Raw genomic sequence first — 23,903 nt, forward strand, 5'->3', positions numbered from 1 at the left:
GAAAGACTCGAAGTCCAAGCTGATGATCGGGGCTGACCACGCCACACATGTGTATGTTTTATTTCTCTTGATACATGTAGTTAGAGTTTCTTTCCAGGGGGGGGGGGGTGGCTTGACTCCTCCCGAAGAACGTCTACCGCCCCTCCCCCACGAAATTGAAATAGAGTTTATATAGAAAATATATACTTTGACCAGTGTCAGCACCTCCCCCTCCTAAAAAAAAATGTGCCCTCATTCCCCGGGAGAAAAATGTTCGAAAGAAGCACTGCTTGTAGTTTGTTTCCTTGATGGACTAAATCAATAGAAGCAAATCCAGTACCAAAGCTGGCTTAAATCTGACTCCTATATGGAGGATGTTTAGTAATATTTAATTATGTAGGAGAAAATCACTTGTAATATTACAATTAAGAACGAAGAAGAATTTTTTTTATCATTATTGTTATGAAACGACGTCATCAGTATGGTTAGTATTGATGGTGGTGATGACTGCAGTGAGAGGTTAAACAGTTGTGTGGCGAATTAGACACTGTATATTACTTGATTGTTGAAGAAGACACCAACACAATTTCAGCTGAACAACTTTAATAACATAGATAATGGAACTACACCCTATATGGTAGTTTTACTATCGTCTAAGGAAGCAGAACTAGTTCATTAATAGTGGCTGGCCTAATAGGGGCCAGCCCTTCCACACTTTACAAGAACACAAAAAACACGACTACATTCTAACCAGCCTAACGTTCAACTGTCCTATCTTTCTCAGGGCCCAAGCTTGACCCTTTGGGTTCCTTAACCCCTGCATGACCCCGGCTTTCCAGCGAGGGGGAGGGACGGGCGCCTGCAAATGCTAGGTGGGACTGATGCATTGTGTCCCAGTTCAGGTGTGGGGGATAAGGGTGGGGAGGGCAGTACACGCTGTCACAGTTCAGGTGTGAGACAGGAGGGGGGTGGGGTAGATACCCACTAGCGGTGGGACGAGGGGGGTTGGACTCAGTTATAACAATTATCATCCATCTTTTTTTCGTTATTAATTGTAATATGTAAGTGTAATATTGAAGACGATTTTCTCCAACACAATCGAACATTGCGAGTCATTGTGGTATACGCCATATGGCTCGTTAACTTTGTCTTATGTATGTCCACATAACACAAATACACGCATTAATGTTTGAAATAACAAGATGCATGAATAGACATAAAGAAATTTTACCATCGCACTAGAAATAACATAAACACAAAGGTCATTGATCCGGTATTAGCTACCCTCGTTGAAATGGAAGATATCAGCTACTTAGATCACTTTGGAAATTATTTACAAGTTATTGCCCTGTCAGGGGTGGGGGTGGTTGAGTCGGTAAAGCTCATGGTTGCTAAACCGAAAAGTCTCGAGTTCGAACCCTCGGGCAGATGAGGCTGGTTAGCTTCTAGGAGAGACAACAAAGAAAAGCAGGCAGAAATCGGAGTCAATGACGCATAACCAGTTGACACGTATACTTAATTGTGCTGGAGGGGATCCTCCCAACACTAAAATTAAGAACGAAGAAGAAGAAGAAGAAAAGATTAACCCTAATTCAGAGAAATCAGCCATGTATCATATGACGGATTCTCCTTTCGTTCACACCGATTTCCAATATTTATCTTCATCATTTATTCCCGTTCGTGCCTAAGACACACGGGGCAGATGAAGTAGAGTTCGTCTGTTTCAGAGGCTTCGGCATATAAAGGGATAATGTGGTCAGCACTATGACCAGCCGCCTTTACTTCACCTACCGTGAGTTAGGTACCCATGGGTGGACTTAGAGACGTTTAACTGACTTTAACCCGGATTCGAACTGGAGACTTTCGGGTTAGCAGTCAAGCTCTCTACCGCCAGACCACGCCATCCCATCGAACATTTAAACGTAGCTCAAATCTGAGACCATTTCAAGCTTAGGTCAGGAAAAAAAACAATGCTTCCTTCTTCTTCTTCTTCTTCTTCGTACTTAATATTAGTGTTGGAAGGGATCCACTCCAACACAATTAAGTATACGTGTCAACTGGTTATGCGCCATTGACTCCGATTTCAGCCTGCTTTTCTTTTTGGATTTGTTTCCTTAGCCTTTGTCCAACCCAGAACAATAATTAGCTTCCATATTACATCATTTTATAGACTGATACCATAGCGTAAATCTGTAGACATTTTATCCAGAAAGTTCGAGAACAACATTACATGGACGGACGTGGTGGGGGATGCCGTGTGGACTGTGGGGTACTACAAGGTGCCAGAGAGGGAAGAGAAGGAGGTTTTTACCACGGACGCCAGAAAGTTTGGGTGTTACGTCTACGGCGTGGCGGAGACGATCAGCTACATGCATCCGGCGGGGTTTGTTTCGTCTGATGTTGAACAGGTGAGGGGTGGGGACGTAGGTGAGGGGTGGGGACGTAGGTGAGGGGTGGGGACTATAGGTGAGGGGTGGGGACAATAGGTGAGGGGTGGGGACTATAGGTGAGGGGTGGGGACTATAGGTGAGGGGGGAGACGATCAGCTACACGCATCCCGCGGGGTTTGTTTCGTCTGATGTTGAGCAGGTGAGGGGGGGGGGGGGGACTATAGGTGTGGGGTGGGGACAATAGGTGAGGGGGAGACGATCAGCTACACGCATCCCGCGGGGTTTGTTTCGTCTGATGTGGAGCAGGTGAGGGGTGGGGGACTATGAGGGGTGGGGACTATGAGGGGTGGGGACTGCTAGGTGAGGGGTGGGGACTATGAGGGGTGGGGACTATGAGGGGTGGGGACTGCTAGGTGAGGGGTGGGGACAATAGGTGAGGGGTGGGGACTATGAGGGGTGGGGACTATGAGGTGTGGGGACTGCTAGGTGAGGGGCGGCGACTATGAGGTGTAGGGTCTGCTAGGCGAGGGGTGGGGTCTACTAGGTGAGGGGCGGGGACTATGAGGGGTGGTGTCTGCTATTTGATGGGTTGGATCTATTAGGTGAGGGGTGGGGTCTTTTAGGTGAGGAGCTGAGTCTGATGTTGGACAGGTGATGGGCGGGGTCTTTGAGGGTGGGGTCAGTTAGGTGAAAATTGTTGTCTTTAAGGTGTTGGGTGTATTCGGCGAGGGGTGGTTCTTGTGTTAGACAGATGATGGGTATGGTGTTTTATGTGAGGGGTGGGGGGTCTATTCTGATAGGGGTGGGGGTCTGTTATGATAGGGGTGGTGACTGTTAGCCTGTTATAAGCATCTTTGTTTATAGTAGAGCGTCAGTAGAAAATCACATGTAAGTTAACAGCCAGTTTACGGAACCTACCTCCCCCCCTCTCCCCCTCCCCAGATTTTCTGTATGAAGACAAGAGGTGACCCTGGGGATCTGATGGACAACGATTGTGACGGGTGGGTGGACGAGGAATACGAGAACAGCAGAGGTAGATATGTAGGCCTACATGTAGGTTTGGTTGATATATGAAAGCACGTATTTGTGTTTAAGGGAAACGGCAGGAAAATATGCGACCATCGTTAAACTTTTAGACTTAACTCTTTGAGCTATAGATCTATATGCTAGATGTGATACCATGAGGTTTTGAAAAAAGAATTTTGGCTAATTTTGTATTCATCACCAGACCATGTCCTTAATAAATCTCTCAGGTTTAGAAAAAAAAAGTGTGTTATCAATTAATATTATTGTCTTGTCTTGATTGTAGATGATGATAAAGATGGCTACATAGACGAAGATCTGGTGGCTAGACCTCGGAGTAAGTTGTAGTTGACGTCAAATGGTGTGGGTTTTAGCTCGTGAGATAGTTCTTATTGGGAACAGCGTGGTCGGATGGTAGAGCTCTCGGACTGCTAACCTGTAAGTCTCGAGTTCGGATCTTATTGGGCCCGGCGTGGTCGGATCATAGAGCTTACGACTGCTAACCTGAATGTCAAGTTCGGATCTCGGGCTTAAGTCTGTAGTCCGTCATTTAGTTCACCCAACTCTGATGGGTACCTGACTCACGTTAGGGAAACAAAGGCCGCAGGGCATAGTGCTGACCACACTACTCCTTCAATGGTGAGTTCATTAAAACATATAAAACCTACCGCTTGATGTGCCACCAGCATGAACAGAAAAATATGATTGGCAATACTTCATTATCTGTTATCGAGCCACATGGATCTCGAGAGATCATAAAACAAAATTTTCAATATTTGGGGACGTAATTTGGACATTTTGTTTTAGAGAGAATTAATATGTGACGTCAAACCTTTTCCTCTCCCTACAGAACACGGTGGGTGGAGCGACTGGGGGGAGTGGCACTGTGCTGAGAACTGTATCAACTCCTTCTTGGTCAGGGAAAGGTCAGTCTTTTATGTGTTGGAGAGGTCAGTCTTTCTTTGTGATGGAGTCAGTCTTTTTTGTAGGGGTCAGCGTGGTAGAGTCGGTTAAAACTCATTATGGCGCATAACCAGTTGACACGTAAATCTTAAGCGTGTTGGAAAGGGGTAGGCGTGGTCTAGTCGGTAAAACTCAAGGTTGATAAACCGAAAAGTCTCGAGTTCGATCCCTTCCTACACTAAAAATTAAGAAAAAAAGAAAAAGAAGAAGAAAATCTTTTTTTTTTGTGAGGGAAAGGGCAGTCTTTCTTGGTCAGGGAAAGGTCAGTATCTATTGTAAAGGGGAGGTCAGTCTTTATTCGAGGGCCATTGCAGTTTTGAAAAGCGCGAGAGTTTAGTCTTGTTGTGTGACAGGGTTAGTCATTTTCGTCTAGGAATGTTGAAACGTAAAAAACTATTGACACACTGCACACAGATCTGTAAACACGCTACACATCATTGTGTGTTGACCCACTACACGCCCAGGTGTGTTGACCCACTACACACCCAGGTGTGTTGACCCACTAAACGCCCAGGTGTGTTGACCCAGTACACGCCCAGGTGTGTTGACCCACTACACACCCCGGTGTGTTGACCCACTACACACCCCGGTGTGTTGACCCACCCAGGTGTGTTGACCCACACCTCGGTAACACACGTGTGTTTCAGGGCCTGTAACCTGCCAGAGCTGGAGAACTGCGGCCGCTACTGTAAGGGTTCACACAAGGACAACAACAGCAAGCCGTGCTTTGTGGCCTGTGAAAGTAAACATTTGGTTGATAACTTTTGTCGTGGATGTTAACATTGGTCGTGGGTGTTAACATTTGTCGTGGTTGTTAACATTTGTCATGGATGTTAACATTTGTCGTGGGTGTTAACATTTTTCGTTGTTGTTAACAATTGTCGTGGTTGTTAACATTTGTCGCGGCTGTTAACATTAGTCCTGATTGTTAAAAATGTGTCGTGGTTGTTAACATTTGGCGTGGTTGTTAACAATTCTCGTGGTTGTTAACATTTGTTGTTGTTAACATTTTGTCGTGGTTGTTAACATTTGTCCTGGTTGTTAACTTTGGTAGTGGTTGTTAACTTTGGTCATGGTTTTTAACATTTGTCGTGGTTGTTAACATCTGTCGTGGTTGTTAACATTTGTCGTGGTTGTTAACATTTGTCGTGGTTGTTAACTTTGGTCATGGTTGTTAACATTTGTCGTGGTTGTTAACATTTGTCGTGGTTGTTAACATTTGTCGTGGTTGTTAACATTTATCGTGGTTGTTAACATTTGTCGTGGTTGTTAACATTTGTCGTGGTTGTTAACATTTGTCGTGGTTGTTAACATTTGTCGTGGTTGTTAACATTTGTCGTGGTTGTTAACTTTGGTCATGGTTGTTAACATTTGTCGTGGTTGTTAACATCTGTCGTGTTTGTTAACATTTGTCGTGGTTGTTAACATTTGTCGTGGTTGTTAACATTTGTCGTGGTTGTTAACATTTGTCGTGGTTGTTAACATTTGTCCTGGTTGTTAACATTTGTCGTGGTTGTTAACATTTGTCGTGGTTGTTAACATTTGTCCTGGTTGTTAATTTTTAATTTTGGGTGTTAACTTTTGTTGATGGGTGTAAATTTAGTTGGTGATGTTACAATTTTGTTGTGAAAGTGAACATTTCCTTTTGATGTTAATATTTGCTTGTGGATTTTAACATTTGTGCATGAAAGTAAATATTTGGATGTTTGTCATGATTGTTAACATGTGTCAACTTTTTAATGAATGTCAGTATTCGTTTATGAAAGTAAAAATTTCGTGCAGATTAATATTTATGTTGTAGATGTTAACATTGGGTAAACACTTGTGTGGGATGTTAACTTATGTTTTGAGTGTTAACATGTGTTAATGAAAGTAAACATGTCGTGGAAATGTTAAATCTTAGTCGTAAATACTAACATTTGGTTTTGCGTGTCCATATTTGTTGGTAAATGTTAACGTTTTATTGGTTAAGGTAACCATTTTGTTTGGATTTTAACTCTTGTTCGTAACAGTTTACATTGGCTTCAGATATTGGTATGTGAATGTTTACTGCCATTGTGGATGTTAACGTTTGTTTGAGAAGTCAACTTTGGTGGTGGATGTTAACATTTGTTTGAGGAGTTAACTTTGGTTGTGGATGTTAACATTTGTTTGAGAAGTTAACTTCGGCTGTGGATGTTAAATTTTTGTTTAATGATTTAATTTTGGCTGTGGATGTTAACATTTGGCTGAGGATTTAACTGTAGATGTTGATGTTAACATTTGTTTAAGGATTTAAGTCTGGTTGAGTATGTTAACATTTGTTTGTGGATTTAAGTCTGGTTGAGTATGTTAACATTTGTTTGATGATTTAGCTCTGGTTGTGTATGTTAACATTTGTTTGATGATTTAGCTCTGGTTGAGTATGTTAACATTTGTTTGAGGATTTAAGTCTGGTTGAGTATGTTAACATTTGTTTAATGATTTAAGTCTGGTTGAGTATGTTAACATTTGTTTAATGATTTAAGTCTGGTTGAGTATGTTAACATTTGTTTGAGGATTTAGCTCTGGTTGAGTATGTTAACATTTGTTTGAGGATTTAAGTCTGGTTGAGTATGTTAACATTTGTTTAATGATTTAAGTCTGGTTGAGTATGTTAACATTTGTTTAATGATTTAAGTCTGGTTGAGTATGTTAACATTTGTTTAATGATTTAAGTCTGGTTGAGTATGTTAACATTTGTTTGAGGATTTAGCTCTGGTTGAGTATGTTAACATTTGTTCATCTCGTGTCACTGTCACTCTGTACAGTCTGTGACAAGGGTCAGTTCGGGCCGAAATGTGACATGTACTGTCGCAACTGTGACCCCGACTGTGACAAGGTCACTGGCAGGTGTGAAGTGTGTAAACCTGGATATCGCTTCCCTAACGCAAGCTGCAACACACGTAAGTCTGAGTACACACGTAGGATGAGTACATGTAACTTTAATTGTGTACTCACGTAAGTCTATTTGTGTACCCAAATTAGTCTGAATGAGCACCTACTTAAGTTCTGTACACATAACTCTATCTTTTTTCACACATGTAAGCAGTGTTTCTTCCAGACATTTTTCTCGGGGGTGGGGTCTGGTTCAGTGTTTCTTCCAGACTTTTTTCTCCGGGGGGGCACTTGAAATCTTCGGGGGGGCGGTAAACTTTCTTCGGGGGGGCGGACACTGTTAAAAGTATATATTTTCTATATAAATTATATAAATTTCATTTCGTTCGGGGGGGCGGTAAAAAATTTTCGGGGGGGGCTTCGCCCCCCCGAAGAGATGCCTGGAAGAAACTCTGGTCTGGTTTTGTACATAGATTGTATAGACGTACATAATCCTAACTTTGTACACACTTGCACGTCAGGCTTTCAACACACGTAATTTGCACACACACACACAAGACTGGCTTTAAAGGCTTTTAAAATGGTAGTTAAATATGTTTGGGTTAAGGAAATGTGTGTTAACTTCACATACAAATACAAATCATATAAACTACTTTATTTCAATAAGTATTGTGTAGATCATAACTATTGATTAAGTTCAGTATATAAAACGTTTAAATAGTTGGATATACAGTTGTTTTAGGATAGAAGATCAATACATTAAGTTGTTGGGATAGATTAATACATAATGTTGTATGGCATTGGATAAAAGATTATAATGTATTGCATGGGACAAAAGATCATTATAAAATGCTGTATGGCATGGGATAATAGACCACACCTAATGTTGTATGCATGTTACAGTACTTAGTGTGATATTGTGAGACCTATGTACGGGTACAGGGCATTGATCTCTGACCTTTGCCCTCACAGCCTGCCCCCGCTGGACATGGGGAGAGAACTGCAAGGGGGAGTGTGCCAGCAAGTGTAGCGCCGACTGCGAGAACAGGGTCACGGGGGACTGTCCAGGTAATGTTTGACCAGTGGTCAGTTTGACGGGGGATGTCCTGGTAATGCTTGACCAGTGGTCAGTTTGATGGGGGGAGGGGTGTCCAGGTAATGCTTGACCAGTGGTCAGTTTGATGGGGGACTGTCCAGGTAATGCTTGACCATTGGTCAGTTTTGATGGGGGACTGTCCAGGTAATGCTTGACCAGTGGTCAGTTTTAATGGGGGACTGTCCAGGTAATGCTTGACCAATGGTCAGTTTTAATGGGGGACTGTCCAGGTAATGCTTGACCAGTGGTCAGTTTTGATGGGGGACTGTCCAGGTAATGCTTGACCAGTGGTCAGTTTTGATGGGGGACTGTCCAGGTAATGCTTGACCAGTGGTCAGTTTTGATGGGGGACTGTCCAGGTAATGTTTGACCAGTGGTCAGTTTGACGAGGGAGGGATGTACAGGTAATGCTTGACCAGTGGTCAGTTTACTGAGGGGGACTGTCCAGGTAATGCTTGACCAGTGGTCAGTTTGACGGAGGAGTGTCCAAGTAATGTTTGACCACTGGTCAGTTTGACGGGGGAGGAGTGTCCAGGTAATGCTTGACCAGTGGTCAATTTGACGGATGAGTGTCCAGGTAATGCTTAACCAGTGATCAGTTTACTGAGGAGAGTGTCCAGGTAATGCTTGACCACTGGTCAGTTTGACGGGAGGGGAGGGGGGAATGTTTGACCAGTGGTCAGTTTGACGTGGGTGGAGGGGCGTGTACGCATCAGCACATAAACTAACCTACCACGGCGGGCATGCAAAAGGGAGGTAATTCTACTTACACCTAAAGCAGTAGCGTAGCGAGGGGGGGACATATGTCCCCGGGCGCCGACCTTAGGGGGCGCCAAAATGGGTTGGATAAATAAATTGAAAGGTTGAGGGGGGTGCAAATCGAAAGTTTGAGGGGGGTGCAAATCGAAAAGTTTGTACCCGGGCGTCGGGAAGGGTCGCTACGCCTCTGATCTAAAGCGTGCGGCGTCAAAACGGCTAATGACAAAACGGCCCCGTCAAAACGACCCTGACAAAACGACCCCGTCAAAACGACCTCGTCAAATCGGCCCCGTCAAAAGGGCCAGCGACATATGGACCCCGTCATATAGGCTCCCGACAAATAGGCTCCCGTCATTTAGGCTACCGACAAATAGGCTCCCGTTATATAGGCTCCCGACAAAAGGGCTCCAGTCAATAAGGCTCCTGACAAATAGGCTCCCGTCATTTAGTTTCTTCCACAAAACGGCCCCCGTCATTACGACTCCCGACAAATAGGCTCCCGCCATTTAGTTTCTCCACAAAACGGCCCCCGTCATTACGACTCCAGACAAATAGGCTAGCGTCATTTTGGCTCACGACAAAAAGGCTCCTGTCAATTCGGCTCCAGACAAAAGGACCACTGACACAGTGGCGTAGCTACCGTAAAGCTAGCGTAAGCAAGGCAGAGGGGCCCAAGGCACATAGGGGCCCTTTTCCCTCATAAAAAATTAAAACTTTTACAATGGATTTTTAATATTTGTTACATATAAATAATTTTAAAAAAGAAAAAGGTTAAAAGTTCCAAAAAGCCCCCCCCCCCCCCCCACCGTTTCGGCAGTGGGATTCAGTGTGTGTGTGTGTGGGTCAAACAGAGCCCACTCGTTATAATAACACTACAGGCGATATCACTTTGTCGTGCAAGACATTGAGAGAATCAGCCTATAAATAAACTTTTAGCAGTAGTAGGCAAACATAATAATATAGTATAAATACATAATCAGGACATATAAAATACAAAATGTTGCCTTCAGAATATTTATACATTAAAAAATATCCATCGTAAGTAGAAGTTGATCTCTTCGTTTAACTCCTCTGTAGCCTAACGCAGAGGCGTAGCGAAGGCGGGGCGGGGGTGCGGACCGCAACGGGTGACACCATTTAGGGGGGTGACACCAAATTGCAAAATTTATAGAATGAAATGCCATTTTTCCAGATCTATTAGTTAAAGTTAAATAGTCTTCTAAGTACAAATCGAAAATTATATCAAGGGGGGGGGGGGGTGTGACACCACGACGTAAACGTAAACTATAAAGAAAACAATGCTACATCCAACGGTATTATAAACAGACTGTAGATAAACATCATAACTATTAAGTCTGCAGTGATTAAAGCTTATGCACGTACGTGTACCAGTATGTGGCACATATATAAATTTTAGGCCTATGTAGGCCGATACACACACACACATATATATATATATATATATATATATATATATATATATATATATATATATATATATATATATATATATATATATATATATATATGCTTTGTTTCCTGGGAGGAGGTGACAATACGAAGTGCCGCACCGGGTAACACCTGACCTAGCGACGCCACTGGTCTAACGGCTGACGAAGGGGCCCACTGATAATTTTTGCATAGGGGCCCAAAATCCTAGCTACGGCACTGCACTGACAATACCGTTTCTGTAGAGACTAAGTCTCCCGGCAAAGCGGTCTCATTGAATATGACACCTACCAGTGGGACCCCTTCATCAATATTCTTTAGAGTTAGCTTATCCAACACTCTTATGTAATACAACGTATGCATCTCTTGTTCGACAGGCCTTATTTTTATATTAGTTTATCTATTATACAATATAGTATGTTTTAATGTAAGGGTCATCTATCTATGACATCCATAATTGAGTCGGTTATAGGCTGTTCCAACTCAGTGTGTGGGGAGAAGGGTCCACGCTGTACCTTCCTAACTGCAATATGCTTGTAGATTATCAAAACAAAATGCTGTTATCATGTAAACATCATGTATATCATACATTTACACTTCTGTGCTCGCTTTTAAGCAACATATCTTTTCTGTTGTAAATTAAACATTATCAAAACTTTAGAATTGGTGGAATTTAGCTGTTAAGGGCTCGATTTGTTTGTGAATTAATGTTGGTTCATGAAAAACAATTTCATTCGGGCATTAAAAAGAGGTTATAGTGGTATTGGAGGTAGGACACAATGGTTACTTTTATGCCAATAGTGGTCATATCATTCATTTTTCTGGAGCCAATATGTCGGGAGTCATTTTGTCAAAAGCCAATATGTCGGGAGCCCAATTGCCGGGAGCCAATATGTCGGGAGCCCATTTGTCGGTAGCCAATATGTCGTGAGCCCATTTGCCGGGAGCCCATTTGTCTTGAGCCCTTATGTCGGGAGCCAATATGTCGAGAGCCGCTTTGTCGGGAGCCAATATGTCCTGAGCCTATTTGTCAGGGGTTAATATGTCGGGAGTCCATTTGTCGGGAGCCTAAATATCGGGAGCCCATTTGTCGGGAGCCTATATGTCGCAAGTCAATATGACGGGAGCCCATTTGACGGGAGCCAATAAGTCGGGGCCCTTTTGACGGGGCTATTTTGACTGGGTCGTTTTGTCGGGGGTCGATTTGACGGGGTCAAATTAACGGGGCCGTTTTGACGGGGCCGATTTGTCCCGGGCCGTTTTGACAGGGCACCGATCTAAAGACATAAACCAGTGAATGCCCCTGTTGAATGTGACGTTTGTCTTCTCCCAGAGTCAATGAGCAGTACGTACATTCTTCTAGCGGCCCTCTTTGTGTTACCACTGGCTTGTTTCGTCATCTTCAACTGTCACAAGTAATTCATTCCGTTCATCTTGTGTTTAGTGGTTTGATTTTCTCCATTATTCATAGATTTAAATTGTTTTAATTATTTTGTTGCATTAAGGTTTATTGTTTATTTTGCTGCATTAGGGTTTATTGTTTATTGTGTTGCATTAGGGTTTATTGTTTATTTTGTTGTATTAATTAAATGTATTGCGTGTAGGTTGTATACGTATGAAGTAAGTAGGTTTTAATTCCGTTATAGGTCTATATGTCTATATGTAATATTTAATAGAATTTGATAGAACGTTCTAACCTTCTTGGTTTTCATCGTGTTTTTTTACACACTAACTTTAACTTAGCGTGAGATAGCATAAAACGTAAATAATCTGACTTGCTGCCTTCAACTCATCGCAACAAATAGTTCAACCATCATTTCTTACCACATTTTCACCAGAGTTTCTTCCAGGCATCTCTTCGGGGGGGGGGGCTAAGCCCCCCCCCCCCCCCCCCCCGAAAAATTTTTACCGCCCCCCCGAACGAAATTAAATTTATATAATTTATATAGAAAATATATACTTTTAACAGTGTCCGCCCCCCCCCCCCCCGAAGAAAGTCTACCGCCCCCCCGAAAATTTCAAGTGCCCCCCCCCCCCCCGGAGAAAAAAGTCTGGAAGAAACACTGATTTTCACGCGCATTACATAACAAAGCATAGGATCAAAACAGAAAGCCGACACGGTACAAAGACTGTCATTGACGCAAAAGTCTAAAACACACAATATGGACGGATTAGGCCGACACAGGAAAAACCGATCAAGGAATGACCTGCGGCTAAAAAAAACACATGCAAAACACAATGATGTGCCTAAATGTCTTTAATAAATTTTTTTTTTACTACCGCGTATTTAGCTAAATACGTAACAAAATTTGAGGTTTGCTGTATAAATTATCTTATAGTATTTTTACGTATTATTGTTTTAAACCATCTATCTATCCATCTATCTATCTATATACTACTAAAAGTCAAGTTTGTTTACATGTTTGAATATTTATTTTTTTGTTTGTTTTTTTTGTTTGTTTTTTTCTTTGCCTGATTGACTATCTCGCATGGTTGCACTCATCGTGGAGAGCTGTAAAATAGTATGTAGGTAGAGAAAAATTTTTGTTTTAAAACAGACTGTTAATCACAAATTTATTTAAAGACGTTAATTAATTTATTGATTTATTCATAGTTAAATTAACCGTATTTTTTTAAAAATGTTAATACTTTGAATAAACTTTGTGGGGATAGTGACGTCCCTTGATGTGTTTACATTTTTGGTACAATAAAAATGGCGGACTCCATCATAGACTTTGTGGCCCATTCAAAAGTTTAACGCGTTACAAAGCTAATTTTCTGCTGGCTATAACTTAAACAATACGTCCGTTTGCTGTATTTATTACGTTCCAACACTTATATCAATTTTCAACTGTCTTTTTCATTTAGTTTTACGATAAATTTCTCTAGATCTAAAGATCAGCTGTCGAGAATCTAGCCTAGGGCCTAGATTCTAGATCTAGATCTAGGTCACTAGACTCATTGTAAATTCTAGATCTAGACTTAATGTAAATTCTACATCTAGAATCTATTTCGGGCCTTAATTATTTTATATAAATCTTTGTTTAGCTTCAATGATCATCTAATTCGAGAATACATGGGATTTTTTTGTTATCTAGGTTTTATATCTAGATATAGTAGGATTACTCACTAACTTGGAGGCGTGGTCGGCTGCTAACAACAATATGGCGTACGGACCGGACGAATGACTTCCTACCATTTTTAGGCCATGTTTACCACGAGCAAAATGGCGGGTGTTCACATTATTTAAACATGGTATAGGTGGCCAGGGCTAGATATGCCAGAAAAGCATTTTAAAATTTGCTTTGGAGAATGAAGGCTAAATTTTAAAGCCAGTGTCATAAACATTAATAGAACTTTTTTTTTTTTTTACGTTTTCAATTATTTTTTCTTAAGCCCTATATGTGAATGATAAGGTTGACTATCAGGACCTCGCGGGGCACAGGGCACGTGAAGTAGGGTTCATCTGTTTCTTTGTCCTAAGCAAATGAAGGGATAGTGTGGTCAGAGACATGCTTGGCTGGAATCGTTTTTGTTGTCTGAGACTTTGCGGGACACTGGGCAGGTGAAGTAGAGTTGAGTAGGTCACCTGTGACGTCAATATATGAAGGGATAGTCCGAAATCGTTGTTTTCGGTGTTTTTAAAAGATAAAAAACATATTTTTGAATGTGGGGTCTGTTTTTTGTGACGATAAGTGACACTGCAGTAGCGTAGCGAGGAGGGGGGGGGGCGGGAGGGAAGGCGAGGCGGGGGGGGGGGGTGGGGGGGGACATATGTTGGGGCGCCAAAATGGTTTGGAAAAATAAATTGAAAGGTTGAGGGGGGTTCAAATGGAAAGTTTGAGTGGGGGGGGTGCACATCAAAAGTTTGAAGGGGGTGGGGGGGGGGGGGGGGTTGAAAATCGAAATCTTGGGGGGGGGGGTTCAAATCGAAAAGTTTGTCCCCGGGCGCCGGGAAGGGTCGCTATGCCTCTGAGTGACAGACGTGATGTTTTTTGATGGATGACCCCCGAAACCCACAGTTATCCAACGGATGACGGGTATTCTAGTATACTACTAAAAGTCAAGTTTGTTTACATGTTTGAATATTTATTTTTTTTGTTTGTTTGCCTGATTGACTATTGTGATATGTTCGACTCTATCTGGAAAGCTGTAAAATAGTATGCAGGTAGAGAATAATTTTTTAATGCAGACAGACTGTTGATCACAAATTTATTTAAAGACGTTAATTAATTTATTGATTTATTCATAGTTAAATTAACCGTATTTTTTTAAAAATGTTAATACTTTGAATAAACTTTGTGGGGATAGTGACGTCCCTTGATGTGTTTACATTTTTGGTACAATAAAAATGGCGGACTCCATCATAGACTTTGTGGCCCATTCAAAAGTTTAACGCGTTACAAAGCTAATTTTCTGCTGGCTATAACTTAAACAATACGTCCGTTTGCTGTATTTATTACGTTCCAACACTTATATCAATTTTCAACTGTTTTTTTCATTTAGTTTTACGATAAATTTCTCTAGATCTAAAGATCAGCTGTCGAGAATCTAGCCTAGGGCCTAGATTCTAGATCTAGATCTAGGTCACTAGACTCATTGTAAATTCTAGATCTAGACTTAATGTAAATTCTACATCTAGAATCTATTTCGGGCCTTAATTATTTTATATAAATCTTTGTTTAGCTTCAATGATCATCTAATTCGAGAATACATGGGATTTTTTTGTTATCTAGGTTTTATATCTAGATATAGTAGGATTACTCACTAACTTGGAGGCGTGGTCGGCTGCTAACAACAATATGGCGTACGGACCGGACGAATGACTTCCTACCATTTTTAGGCCATGTTTACCACGAGCAAAATGGCGGGTGTTCACATTATTTAAACATGGTATAGGTGGCCAGGGCTAGATATGCCAGAAAAGCATTTTAAAATTTGCTTTGGAGAATGAAGGCTAAATTTTAAAGCCAGTGTCATAAACATTAATAGAACTTTTTTTTTTTTTTTTACGTTTTCAATTATTTTTTCTTAAGCCCTATATGTGAATGATAAGGTTGACTATCAGGACCTCGCGGGGCACAGGGCACGTGAAGTAGGGTTCATCTGTTTCTTTGTCCTAAGCAAATGAAGGGATAGTGTGGTCAGAGACATGCTTGGCTGGAATCGTTTTTGTTGTCTGAGACTTTGCGGGACACTGGGCAGGTGAAGTAGAGTTGAGTAGGTCACCTGTGACGTCAATATATGAAGGGATAGTCCGAAATCGTTGTTTTCGGTGTTTTTAAAAGATAAAAAAACATATTTTTGAATGTGGGGTCTGTTTTTTGTGACGATAAGTGACACTGCAGTAGCGTAGCGAGGAGGGGGGGGGGGGGCGGGAGGGAAGGCGAGGCGGGGGGGGGGGGGGGTGGGGGGGGACATATGTTGGGGCGCCAAAATGGTTTGGAAAAATAAATTGAAAGGTTGAGGGGGGTTCAAATGGAAAGTTTGAGTGGGGGGGGGGGGGGGGGTGCACATCAAAAGTTTGAAGGGGGTGGGGGGGGGGGTTGAAAATCGAAATCTTGGGGGGGGGGGGGGGGGGGGTTCAAATCGAAAAGTTTGTCCCCGGGCGCCGGGAAGGGTCGCTATGCCTCTGAGTGACAGACGTGATGTTTTTTGATGGATGACCCCCGAAACCCACAGTTATCCAACGGATGACGGGTATTCTAGTAATGCTTTAAAGTTTGCAAAAATGCTACAAAAAAGCACCACTCACATAAATAAACAGTCAAAATTTAACAATACACAACAATTGAATTTTAAAAACTATTTCTTAAAATATTTTTGTGACGTTTTTCTGTGAATATATTTCTGTAACTTTTTTCCGATAAAAGTTTTCCTTAGTTGCTTTTTTTCTGTGACTTTTTTCCTAGCAAAAACTGTGACTTTTTTCTGTTTTTTTTTCCTGTGACTTTTTATTTTTTTTTCGTTCAACGGCCCACCACATGGTACCCAGCTTAACCGTGGGGGTTGTTCAGATACTTGCTGTAAATTAAATCAAATTTCGTATGCGCTGTATTTACCCCCCCCCCCTACATCACCATCCTCACCCCTCTCCGTATTTCAGAAAACGCCGCGGCTCTAAGGATGACGACGACGACGACGACGACAATGACACGTACGTGCCCAACATCGCCACCCTGAAGAAGATGTTCAAGGAGAAGTCCATCGTCGCGGCCAAGAAGGGCGGCTCGGACCAGACCTCAGCCACAGACACCAGTTAGACCGTTGCCATGGAAACTGGCTTTTTTTTTTGTTTTATGTGAATTAAAAACTTTTTTTTATCTAACCTTATGCTTCGCTCTTTTTTTATGATTTTAAAATTAGTTTCTTAAAAATAGTTTTCAAGTAGTGTCTGAGATGTCATTAAGTTCATAGTGATGCGAATAGATAGAGTCTCTGGTCACATCATGTGTGATGTAAGGAGATGGGAGATGAAACATTGACATAAATTGACGCTTAAGACTGATATCCACAACAGCTGCCGATATGAGTAATGCAGGAAACTTGGTTCTGTTTTTCTGAGCCCATCCAGCTATAATTGGTACCTGACTCGTTTGGAAAAGTAAATGTGGCTATGCATAGTGCTGATCACACTATAATTTTCATATGCATGGGTCAGAGATTCAGATGGAATCTACTTCATCTTTCGATATAAATCGTCACGACTAAAAAGTTGACTACTTTAAAAATACACTTTTACATTACTTGACAATAGTATCATCTGTTACCTGCCAAAAATATCATGCTATCAACAAGTTAGGGGTCCGCTTGGTCGAATTGGTAAAGCTCTTGGCTTCTAAACCAAAAAGTCTCGAGTTCGAACCCTCGGGCAGATGAGGCTCGTTAGCTGGGGACAGCAACACTTCTAGGAGAAGACAACTCCAAAATCAACCAACTGCTGCCTCGTAGTTTGTTCTTGATTGGACAAAGGCTATGGAAGCAAATCCAAAAAGAAAAGCAGGCTGAATTCAGAGTCAAATCCTCAATGGCGCATAACCAGTTGACACGTATATGCCTACTTAATGGACACCAGCGAGAAAAGTCTCAAAGGTATTTGAGAGGTGTATAAATTCATTTAAAAATCATGCACAGCGTAGTTACAATTAATATGGTTATAAAATCCTGTCTATCTGGTTTTTTTCGGACTTTACTAAAGATTGGATGTATTTGATGTTTATAATATTTTCGGTAACTAAATAAAAATTTAAAAAAAAAGCAAAAACAATTTGGTTTTCACGTGTAATGGCGACATAAACAATGGCATCCTGCTATTGGATAGGCCGCCATTGATTTTATTGTACACATTGTAAGCTAAAAATAGAAAACTAGGTCATGGGGTTTTAAATTTGCATTGTCATTTAAAAACTTGATCTGCAAAGTTTTGTAAACAAATAGTTATCGATCACTAAGTTACTGTACAGCCAATCAATATTTGTCTTACGAAAGTGAAACATCCGGTTATAACTTAGGCTTGATGAAAATAAATAGAAATGTAGCCTTAAACTCAACAAATTATTTTCAAGTTCTCTGGATTTGCAACTTTTATAGCATTTATTCTAAAAATATAACATTTCTAAATTAATTTTAGGCTTAAGTTTTTTTTTTTTATTTTTTTTTACGGTCTAAATCTAAAAAGCACGTTTTTATTCCATGTCAACAACATTGGGGACGGAATCTCGTCAACTCGCTCGCCTCCATTGTGTTGGATGGATCCCTTCCAACACTAAAATTAAGAACGCAGAAGACCAAGTTATGCGAAACATTTTTGACGAATTCAACGCTTGTACCTGTGTCCTCACAGTTGGGAACACGCCAAATTCTGTTCTCGGGTTCAAGTCCGAATCCATGGTGATTTAATATTATTGCATTTTCAGTTTTCGCCTGTATGTTGTTTGTGCGCGCACCTAAAGACACTTCTACTGAACACAACTTAGTTTCGTTTCATGAAACAGGAAATAAACAAGAGCAACATTTTAAACAATACCAGTGTTTATAAAAGATTTAGCTACAAAATAACTATATGTTAGGTTTGTTTTTCTCAGTTATAACATTAATACAAATTGTATTGTTTAGCTTCAGTAAAATCGTAAGCCGTCAAAACAATCTGTAAACAGGCGATTTTTAAAAGTTCGGATCTTAATGGTTATTGTGAAATCATTGACAGAGAGTTACTAGATCATGACTTTTATAAGTATCGACATCTTAACCTTAACGCTGGCCTACTCCTAAGACCTAAAACTAAATGTAATCATTTTGCTGATCCTGTCGTTAAGTTTATCCCTTACCATAATCTTGACCCTCACTCTGCATCTGTAAGCACACACACACACGTTGTAGGACGAATAGCCCATTACATCTGTAAGTTAACACACATAATATTTAGCAGTACACATTTAGCAGTACGACTAGCTTATTACATATGTAACCATAGAGACACACATTTAGCAATACGACTAGCTCATTACATCTGTAAGCACACACAGACATATAGACTAGCTTACTACAAATGTCAGCAAACACACACACATACACAGTGGCGTAGCGAGGTCGGGTGTCACCCGGTGCGGCACTTAATGGTGTCACCCCCCCAGAGGCGTAACGACCCTTCCCGGGGACAAACTTTCAAATTTTCGATTCGCACCCCCCCCCCCCCCTCAAACTTTCGATTTGCACCCCCTCTCAAGTTTTTCTCTATATATTTTGCTATTTTTTTCCTTGGTGTCATCCCCCTAAATAGTGTCACCCGGTGCGGTCCGCACCCCCCCCCCTCGCTACGCCCCTGCACATACATATAGCAGTACAACTAGTTACCTATCATGCTGAAGTGTTCATCAGAAAATAACAAATCTAGATGTATTTCATATTGGACTGTGTGACCCTAGCTATTGAACGCTTCTCACATTTGTTTTCAAATGTCTTCACAGACCCTCTCCATTGTTTATGTGATGACATATCACCACGATGGTTAGATGGTTTACTGTTCTGTTCTTCATGGTACAGTTTGTGTGTGAGAGTATTTCAGGTAGGTTACATATAAGTTTGTAGGTGGGTTGATGTGTATTTGGATCGGATAGGTATTTGGTTTATTTAGAAAAGTAGTGTATTTCGACAAATTGTATGTAGTTATTTTGGATTAGGTAGCTGGTGTATTTAGAAAAAAGTAGCTGCTTGATGTATTTTGACAAGTATTAATTTTGTGTATTTGAACAATTAGCTGTTGAATTTCGAAACATATTTGGTGTATTTAGGAAAGTACGACAATTTGTATGCATTTTATTTGGACAAGCAGTTAGTATTCAGAAAAGTAGTTAGTTGGTGTATTTTGACATGTAGCTTTCATCTTTTTCCAATTTTTCCCCAAACACTTGGAGCAGATGAAGTAGATTCCATCTGTTTCAGTGACATCGGCATATGATAGTGTAGTCAGCACAATGCCTAACCGCGTTTACTTACCCTATCTTGAGTCAGGTACCTATCAGAGCTGGGTGGACTCAGGCATGTTCTACTCGAGACTTTCGGGTTAGCAGTCTTTACCACTCGGCAATGCCGTGCCATATTTCGACATGTAGTAGGTTCTGTTCTGAACAAGTATCTGGTGAATTAGCAGAAGTAGTCACCTAGTTTCCACGTACCGAATTTACACTCCCTGGGTTAGCAGGCTCCTGTACTACCTCTACACCACACCGCTCTACTATAAATCTAGCACCAACATGTCAACCGACTGTCTAGATGTCAACTGACTGTCTAGATGTCAACTGACTGTCTAGATGTCAACTGACTGTCTAGATGTCAACGGACTGTCTAGATGTCAACTGACGGTCTAGATGTCAACGGACTGTCTAGATGTCAACGGACTGTCTAGATGTCAACGGACTGTCTAGATGTCAACTGACTGTCTAGATTGCAACTGACTGTCTAGATGTCAACTGACTGTCTAGATGTCAACTGACTGTCTAGATGTCAACTGACTGTCTAGATGTCAACTGACTGTCTAGATGTCAACTGACTGTCTAGATGTCAACTGACGGTCTAGATGTCAACGGACTGTCTAGATGTCAACGGACTGTCTAGATGTCAACTGACTGTCTAGATGTCAACTGACTGTCTAGATGTCAACTGACTGTCTAGATGTCAACTGACTGTCTAGATGTCAACTGACTGTCTAGATGTCAACTGACTGTCTAGATGTCAACTGACGGTCTAGATGTCAACGGACTGTCTAGATGTCAACGGACTGTCTAGATGTCAACTGACTGTCTAGATGTCAACTGACTGTCTAGATGTCAACTGACTGTCTAGATGTCAACTGACTGTCTAGATGTCAACTGACTGTCTAGATGTCAACTGACTGTCTAGATGTCAACTGACTGTCTAGATGTCAACTGACTGTCTAGATGTCAACTGACTGTCTAGATGTCAACTGACTGTCTAGATGTCAACTGACTGTCTAGATGTCAACTGACTGTCTAGATGTCAACTGACTGTCTAGATGTCAACTGACTGTCTAGATGTCAACTGACTGTCTAGATGTCAACTGACTGTCTAGATGTCAACTGACTGTCTAGATGTCAACTGACTGTCTAGATGTCAACTGACTGTCTAGATGTCAACTGACTGTCTAGATGTCAACTGACTGTCTAGATGTCAACTGACTGTCTAGATGTCAACTGACTGTCTAGATGTCAACGGACTGTCTAGATGTCAACGGACTGTCTAGATGTCAACTGACTGTCTAGATGTCAACTGACTGTCTAGATGTCAACTGACTGTCTAGATGTCAACGGACTGTCTAGATGTCAACGGACTGTCTAGATGTCAACGGACTGTCTAGATGTCAACTGACTGTCTAGATGTCAACTGACTGTCTAGATGTCAACTGACTGTCTAGATGTCAACTGACTGTCTAGATGTCAACTGACTGTCTAGATGTCAACTGACGGTCTAGATGTCAACGGACTGTCTAGATGTCAACGGACTGTCTAGATGTCAACGGACTGTCTAGATGTCAACGGACTGTCTAGATGTCAACTGACTGTCTAGATGTCAACTGACTGTCTAGATGTCAACTGACTGTCTAGATGTCAACTGACTGTCTAGATGTCAACTGACTGTCTAGATGTCAACTGACTGTCTAGATGTCAACTGACTGTCTAGATGTCAACTGACTGTCTAGATGTCAACGGACTGTCTAGATGTCAACGGACTGTCTAGATGTCAACGGACTGTCTAGATGTCAACGGACTGTCTAGATGTCAACGGACTGTCTAGATGTCAACTGACTGTCTAGATGTCAACGGACTGTCTAGATGTCAACGGACTGTCTAGATGTCAACGGACTGTCTAGATGTCAACGGACTGTCTAGATGTCAACGGACTGTCTAGATGTCAACTGACTGTCTAGATGTCAACGGACTGTCTAGATGTCAACGGACTGTCTAGATGTCAACTGACTGTCTAGATGTCAACTGACTGTCTAGATGTCAACTGACTGTCTAGCACCCACACGTCTCTTGTCTCCAGCAGACAGCACACACTACGGCCCGGTGTTCGTGTTAGCCGTACCCCCAGCTCCCGTACCCCCAGCTCCCGTACCCTCTGCTCTCGTACCCCCAGCTCCCCAGCAGAACAGGTCGGCCATCTTGGTGGAGTTTTACCTCGTGACGTCATCCAACCGTCCTGTCGCGGTAAGTGAAGTTTGTTTTCTAATTAGCTGATTAGCATTCTACACAAACTAACCTTAAACCACTAACGAGATTCCGCCATAAAAAAGTTAAGTTACTTTTTGTAACTAAATCTCCATTGGCGTTTTTAATTACTGGTTATTCTTAAAGGGTAAATTACCCCCCCCCCCCCCCCCCCTCTGTATAATTTCATCATCTTTTCCGGTTGGTGCCGAAGACACATTGGGCGAATGAAGTAGAGTTCATCTGTTTCAGAGACCCCAGAATACATGAAGACAATGTGGTGATTACTATTCCAGCCGCCTTTGTTTCCCTAACATGTGCCAGGTACTCATCAGAGCTGGGTGAACTCAGGGACGTTTTACAGACTCGAACCCGGGATCCGAACTCGAGACTTTTAGATAAGCTGTCGTAAGCTCTACCATCCAACCGCGCCGACCCTTGTTATTCCACATTATCTAAGCTACATACAGCAATGCTCTATGGGATATGTTGGTTTAGTGTGGGAGGGCATTGGATTAAGGGCATTGGATTAAGGGCATCTCTAGTGCCACATAAAAAAGTATGACGTTACATTTTTGTAATTGAAAAAAAAATTGATATTACATTTTTGGTTCCTTTTTTTGCCTTTTTATTGTTATGAAAATATTACAACGAATCTACTACTGATGCAGGTTTGCAAATAAATTAATAAATCAGAAAGTTAACTTATCCCAAACTTATCATGTTCTCTACCGCACAATTTCATCCCAGGTGATTGTGACGTCATGGCGGTCTAACTCAGCGCCACCTGACGTCATACTGGTCACCAGAGACGCTGGCTACGTCTACAAGGTGCCGCAGTTCCAGTAAGATGCACGTGTAATGTACTCATCTTCTCTTAGACGCGTTTTTTTTTTGTCCAGTATCTTTCACGTGCAAGTTCCCAAATAATCCCATTACATTAAACAATGACGTCATTTATAAACGTAACTCAATCTTTTATGGTAAAAACACGACATTTTAATTGTAAACGTATGAAAGGTTTACTACGGAGGCTGGTTATTAATATTTAATCAAAATCTGGAACATTGTATTTATATAGTGATGGTGCCTAATGGACGTCGCATTTTTTGTCTGACCTCCCCTCCATTTTCACACATACACCTTCATCCGTTGTACATTTTGTAAAAATCTAGACCTCCACTTATATATATATATATATATATATATATATATATATATATATATATATATATATATATATATATATATATATATATATATATATATATATATATATATATATATATATATATATATACAGAGAGAGAGAGAGAAAGAGAGAGATATGTACATTAATACAATGTTTATACATATTTTGGTATCTTTGTTGGCATGTATGTTGGTACGTATGTTCACATTATGTTTATATTTATGTTGATACGTATGTTCACATTATGTTTATATTTATGTTGATACGTATGTCGATATTATGTTTACATTTATTTTGATACTTACGTTAATGTTATGTTTATATGTATGGTGATCTGTATGTTGACATTATGTTTATATTTATGTTGATACGTATGTTGCCATATCCCTAGCGAAAGCCGGGCCAAAGCCTACACCCTGAAGGGCATCAACGGCACCTTCAGCGTCAGTGTCGTCATACGTCTAGCTGAC

The 23,903-nt window shown here is 41.2% G+C and overlaps 1 protein-coding gene across 1 annotated transcript in view; it reads left to right on the forward strand.

The window, feature by feature from the left end:
- LOC131948791 (netrin receptor unc-5) overlaps nt 1-16,778 on the forward strand; it is an 18,789-nt gene extending 2,011 nt beyond the window's left edge. The window contains exons 3-12 of the mRNA XM_059310478.1: nt 1-51; nt 2,189-2,387; nt 3,312-3,402; nt 3,679-3,729; nt 4,243-4,318; nt 5,003-5,097; nt 7,145-7,279; nt 8,184-8,279; nt 11,849-11,930; nt 16,622-16,778. The exon at nt 1-51 is cut by the window's left edge and continues 48 nt beyond it. Coding sequence (XP_059166461.1) covers nt 1-51; nt 2,189-2,387; nt 3,312-3,402; nt 3,679-3,729; nt 4,243-4,318; nt 5,003-5,097; nt 7,145-7,279; nt 8,184-8,279; nt 11,849-11,930; nt 16,622-16,778 — 1,033 coding nt within the window. The remainder of the gene's footprint in view (nt 52-2,188; nt 2,388-3,311; nt 3,403-3,678; nt 3,730-4,242; nt 4,319-5,002; nt 5,098-7,144; nt 7,280-8,183; nt 8,280-11,848; nt 11,931-16,621) is intronic.
- Nucleotides 16,779-23,903: the final 7,125 nt, after the last annotated feature.

The sequence above is a fragment of the Physella acuta genome, unplaced genomic scaffold (genome assembly GCF_028476545.2).
Source record: "Physella acuta isolate Inbredline_101_S28 unplaced genomic scaffold, ASM2847654v3 ptg000661l, whole genome shotgun sequence".
In the NCBI taxonomy this organism is placed as follows: domain Eukaryota; kingdom Metazoa; phylum Mollusca; class Gastropoda; family Physidae; genus Physella; species Physella acuta.